At 41.8% G+C, this 6051-nt stretch overlaps 1 protein-coding gene across 1 annotated transcript; it reads left to right on the top strand.

Annotated features, from left to right (window-relative positions):
- Positions 1-2908: 2908 nt before the first annotated feature.
- On the top strand, positions 2909-4781 carry LOC149096268 (uncharacterized). Its single transcript, XM_089281246.1, has one exon. The coding sequence runs from the start codon at positions 3334-3336 to the stop codon at positions 4657-4659; it is 1326 nt and encodes a 441-aa protein (XP_089137372.1). The 5' UTR covers positions 2909-3333; the 3' UTR covers positions 4660-4781.
- The last annotated feature ends 1270 nt before the right edge of the window (positions 4782-6051 follow it).

The following is a 6051-nucleotide window of genomic DNA, read 5'->3' as shown; positions in this document are numbered from 1 at the left end:
ACAATATCCTTAGTTCAGTGATCGCCTTTAAGGTAATCCTTCGTTCACTTGACACTTGATGGCTGCTCAGAATAAATTAAGGACTCACTGAAGGAAGATAATCTCATCGTTTTCAGATAATTAGCAACTGAATCTTGAGACTGTCATGTCTCACGTAATGTTAAATGGACACCACTTGACGCATTTGGCACTTAAGTAGATTGTACGTACAACAACGACAACAACAAAAACAGAAAACAAAAGCCAAGTCTCTTGCTTAATCTATAGCTAGTTAATATTTGAATTATGGAGCTTGGAGTGAGATACTTCTAGGTTATTCATAAAACGTCGTTCGCTCAATACTTATTGACCTATATCAATGCACTCACTGTTAATCTTCTATCCACTTGTGAAGAAAGACGTGTCTTATCAATCACTTAATCTGTTTCTTGCCAAGTTTATACGGGCACTGATATTCGTCTCTTTACTATTATTCTTCGTGTTCAGTTTCGGGGGCGGGTCTGGCAGTAAAAATTACCACACCACCCGCTGCCACACCACGCCTCATGTGCCCTGTCATGTTTCATTCAATTCCTCATCACTTTGGTTATTCTCCTTCTTTAACAGAAGGTCCAGTTAAATACTTTCATTTAAAATGCCGCATACTAGGGTCTTATCTTTCAATTAAGAGTCTCCTTTCTCGGCCTATATGTATTAATATACAATACCATATAAGACTACATTTACTGGTCCGACAGGTTACATTCGAACCGTACACACGAGGGTTCTTCTTCGACGATAGATTTAACGTGTTGATTAACCGAGGATAAGTCGATGTTACGACTTTGGGACGATGATGTTGATATTTTTTTGGTATTGAAAACGATTTTGACGGCTGGAAGTTAGCGTGCGTGGGTGGGACAAGAAAGCTAATAAAAATTTTACTTTTGGCTTATGAAAGTTTCTTTGAAATAGCGTATATGATCTCAGATGTTCCGAAGAAATTGCTAGATGGAACGAAAATAATCATACTTTGGCTTCATCCTGATCATTTTACGAAGGCCTAAATGATGTTAAACTAATTCGCCGAGGAAACTTTAACTTTGAATTTATCTGCGCCCGTCAGCGAAGTGTTTTCAGTACGTCACTAGCTTAGAAATCTAATTATTCTGAAGTTAAGACTGACTATGTGGTAATGAACAGCGGAGAAATGGTCGCCAACTGCAAACGTTTACTCCGTTTACGAGATTTATGAACGCATCCAATATTTACAATAAATTCAAACTCAAAAAATCGTTGGTTTGGAGTTCCCTGAAACGGTACTGAATGACAACTTGCAGTGTTGTTTTAAACACAGTGGCAAAGTGATCTTGTTACGCAGTGAAACAAATCTTTCTGTTTGATTCAAGCCAAGCAGTGTCCCCTCTTTGACTAATCAGCTTTAATAACGTGGGAAACGAAACGGTACGCTTAATGGTAATGTAGGTCTGTCGCCTTAAACTGTGTACGACTCATATAGGTTGGATTTTGTCCGTTCCGTCACTGCGAAAGGCTACATTTTTCCGTTTCGTAACAGTTTCGAATGAGATTTAGAAATTTTACTGGATGGTTCAATTCTCGGAAGACTAAAAGGAGGACATTCACCGTTACGCGACAGAAAAAAAAATGAGCTGATGCGCGCTTGCATCGCTGCCAAAGACAAATCAGTCCGCACTCGAACTCACAAAGGTTTAGTCTCCTCCGCAGCCGTCATTAGGGTCGTCACGCAACGCTTTTCCCCCACTAACGGCTGCTTAAACCCGAACCCCATTTGTTTCTGGGGATTAGCCAATCACAACATCCCTCACATATTCCTGAGGCGGTCGCGCCAAGACTAATTATCCAATCACAACTCGTGTTCTAGGGGCTACTGATAGTGAAACCAACATGGCGTCGCTCGAAGAAGCCTTTATTTTGGTGTCTTCCACGTTTAAAATCCCCAGGTTAAATTATCATCAGAAGTTGGCAATTGAAAAAATAGTTTCAAATAGGAGAGATGTTTTTTGTGAACCTGGCTACCGGCTTTAGCAAATCTCTTATTTATCAAGCTCTTCCACTTGTGTTGTCGTAGTGGTTGACAATTTATTATTGTTCCCGCGATTTGCGATGGAACGCCATAAGCCAAGGCCTTTCCAACGGACTGATAAGCCGGTGATAAAGTTTTGTTCACATTTTTACTCGGATACTTAAAGGACACTTTGATTTGACTCGTATCACGAGAGCCATGGCCAGAAATCGGCGTGGATGTCAACATTGGAAGGGGAGAACTTCCGTTCAGTTGTGCATTTGGAAAAGCGCGTAAGACCAGACCAAAGGGATGACTTTGAATCGGTGATAAGCAGGAACCCAGCGGCATTCTGTCAGCAGAAATTGGTGTACCCAACGCATCCGAATCTTCGTGGATGGCAGAAGAAGTACAAGTGGTATCGGCAAATCGCAGCGATTTGGATGCTTTTCCTCGAGGTGATGAAGTTGATGTATTTTTGGCACCTCTGTCGGCACTCTCATCTGGATGTAGTAGGCGTTTTGCCCTGAGATTTTCTCTTGCCTTGAAGACTTCTTCGATTTCTTTCTTTAGCTCCTTCAACTTATCCGATGCCCGATTAAATTTTATCAAACGCTGGTAGCATTTGTCTCTACAGACAAACAGTTCGCTGTTTTCTGAGTGGCGACTCACGTCTACCGATAGCGAGGATCGGATCACGTAGGGGCCAAACCACCCCCCTAATGTTTCACGAAGGCTATATTTGCTTGGTTTATATATTTCTGAAACAAGTTTGGTAGATGAGCTTTCTTTGTTCTCCAGTTTATTTCAATTTGAAAGTTGTGACAAAATGTCAGATTATGACGTCACTATTGATGACGTCACCAAAACATGCTGTAATTTTTTGTAAAATCTGATAAAAAGATTATGTCATTGCAAAGGCCTTGACTTGGGGAGTAAAATGCCGGAAACCGTTTTTTGCTATGATGATTATTTTTTGAGATATGGTAAGTTAAATATTTTTTTGTTGGTCTCCCGGAATTTGCTTAACCATAGTGTCTTTCTTAAGTCAGTCTCTCTGGTTTATTTTTTTTCAGTTTTATTATAGGAAGGTTTATAATCTAGAAAAATAGAAAGCTTGATGTTGTCAAAAATCGTATGGTTTTAGAAATTTGATTTTCGGCTTTGTTAGGATGGTATTAACAGTAAAAAAACGGGTGACGTCACAAGTTATGACGTAACAAAACTAATTTTAAGGCAATAACACTAGAGGGATAATTTTTTATTCCGATTTTCTTCTTTATTTTCGCTTTAGCCATCTGGCACATCACATGTGCAACATAGCTGCATTTGCTGGAACAAAATTACGGCTCCAATTTAGGGATTTTTCTCAAGGGGGGACCACGTGCATAATGGCGGGCTGGTCACGTTTCTCTCGCTCCCTAATAATATATCTCTTAGTTGTTTTAATCGCTGTCCAGTTCTTCAATAATGCTTCCAAACTGCCTATGCATGATAGGCTACAGATTCTATCGACATCCCAGGACCTAAACCGACCTAAAATCGACTCTGCACCATCGGAAACGAAGTCAAGCTCCAAATCATCTTCTGAAATGGCGCCGACGTCGAAGCTAGTCCTTGCCGCGAAACTTCTGAATATCACACTAACTGCAAACCTAGTACTCCTGGCTAACGATGTGTCTTCAAATCCAGGGCCTGCAACATCACTGCCTTTCGATGCGAAAGGTCTCCGGGCATTTCACATCAACATCTGTAGTCTGAGGAATAAGATGGACGAGTTGCGGCTGTTTTGTGACAAGTTCAAACCTCACGTCCTGTCCCTTAATGAAACTTGGCTGGACGACTCTTTCTCGGATGTAGAGCTTTCTCTCCCTGGGTATCAGCTAATGAGAAGAGACAGAGACCGCCATGGGGGTGGTATAGCTGTTTACATAGCAGATAATTTGAGTTTAAATCGCCTCGATACTCCCGCCGACAATATCGAAGCTCTTTGGTTTGAGTTATCACAACCGAACAGTAAAAAGATCCTGTTTGGGGCTATTTACAGACCACCAATCCTCGACGCTTCGACATTTACGGACAGCTTGGAGGAAATGTTAAATAACCACGTAAATGAAAGTCTCGAAACTGTTTTACTTGGTGATTTTAATTTTGATTATACTTCACCAAATGCGGCGACAAAAAATTTCCAGCGCATTGCAAATTTATTCAACTTGAAGCAGCTCATTACCGACCCTACCAGGATTACTCAAAATTCTAGAACTCTTATTGATTTATTTTTTACTTCAAAGCCTGAACTTTATGTATCTGGAGTATTACCGATCGGTTTTTCCGATCACTCGGCCATTTTTGGAATTAGGAAACTTCACAGAATTCCGCTTCCACCGCCAAGGATTGTTGAGGCCAGGAATTATAAACATTACGACCCCGCTTTGTTTTGCGAGGATCTAAACAGCATCCCGTGGGATATCTTAGAACTTGACCAAACTCCTAATGATGCGTGGCAGTCATTCAAAGACCTATTTCTCACAGCGGCCGATGAACACGCGCCCGTTGTCACGCGCCGTGTCCGCGGAAGATCCGTGCCATGGCTAACGCCACAAATAAAAGACCTCATGCACCAGCGTGATCATTAACACAAAAAAGCGCTGTCAACAAACAAAGAGCTTCACTGGAGCAACTACAAAAGATTACGTAATGCTGTGAACACAAAAATGCGTAAAGAAAAATGTTGTTATTACTCCAGCCAGCTCTCAAATGATCAAAGCTCGAAAGAAATGTGGCGAACACTGAACAAGATCTTACCTAAACAAAAGAAATCTGCGTCCGGAGGGTCAGAAACAATGTCGGCAACGAACTTTAACAAGTTCTTTTCATCAATTGCAAAGAATCTATGCAGCGTCTTCAAAGACCACACGTTGCCAAGGATTTTAGCCCCCAGAGTTAACAATGACTTTACTCTGCAGGAAGTTAGCGCCAATTTCGTGCGCCATGAGCTGTCAAAGCTAAATTCATCCAAAGCTACCGGGCTTGACAAAATCCCCGCAAAACTCCTCAAAGACGCATCCTCTGTAATAGCCAAGCCAATCACTTATCTCCTAAACCTCACAATCTCGTCTGGCGAAATCCCATCTCAGTGGAAGGAGGCTAAAGTAACTCCCATTTTTAAGGCAGGAAAAAAGGATGACGAGAACAACTATCGTCCGATTTCAGTTCTCCCCCTTGTTTCCAAGGTCATGGAACGTGCGGTCCAAGTTCAACTGTTAGCATTTTTTGAGGTTAACAAAGTTCTATCGGTATATCAATCCGGCTTCCGTAAGAAGCATTCTACCGAAACCGCGGTTGTCCACTTGGTTGATCATATATTAGAACACATGGACAAACAACAGTTGACTGGCGCTGCCTTTATTGACTTAAAAAAGGCTTTTGATCTTGTTGACCACGAATGTCTCCTTCACAAGCTAGAGCACTATGGAGTTAGAGGGCACAGTCTCGGCTGGTTCAGAAACCAGCCGCTCGCAGCGAGTTCAATATGGAAAGGAGTTATCATCCAGCCTTCCTCTCGAGTTCGGTGTTCCTCAGGGTTCCTTGTTGGGGCCTCTATTATTTGTGATACACATAAACGATTTGCCTCAATGTTTACTGCACTCGTCGATTAGCATGTATGCGGATGACACTGTTATCTATTATTCTGGATCTGAGGCTAGCAAAATCAGGGAAAATTTACAAGAAGACCTCAACCGTGTTGAGCAGTGGTTGGTGAACAGTAAGCTAATACCAAACCAGAGCAAAACCAAAGGGTTACTCTTTGGAACAAGACAACTGCTGCAAACCACCTCAGACTTTGTCTTGCAGATTCAAAGCAAGGACATAGAGAGAGTGACGAAGTTCACTTACCTCGGGACTATGCTCGATGAACAGCTTCACTGGAAAGAGCACATAGACACTACTTGTAAAAAAGTTAATAAGCGTCTAGGACTTAGCACGCATACGATCTTGCCTCACTCTTAAAGCAGCGAAGTGTGTCT

The sequence above is a fragment of the Orbicella faveolata genome, unplaced genomic scaffold, assembly GCF_042242905.1.
Source record: "Orbicella faveolata isolate gen_17 unplaced genomic scaffold, um_ofav_v1 contig_48, whole genome shotgun sequence".
Lineage (NCBI taxonomy): Eukaryota > Metazoa > Cnidaria > Anthozoa > Scleractinia > Merulinidae > Orbicella > Orbicella faveolata.
The sequence above is the reverse complement of the archived record's forward strand: the minus strand, read 5'-3'. Positions and strand labels throughout refer to the sequence as shown.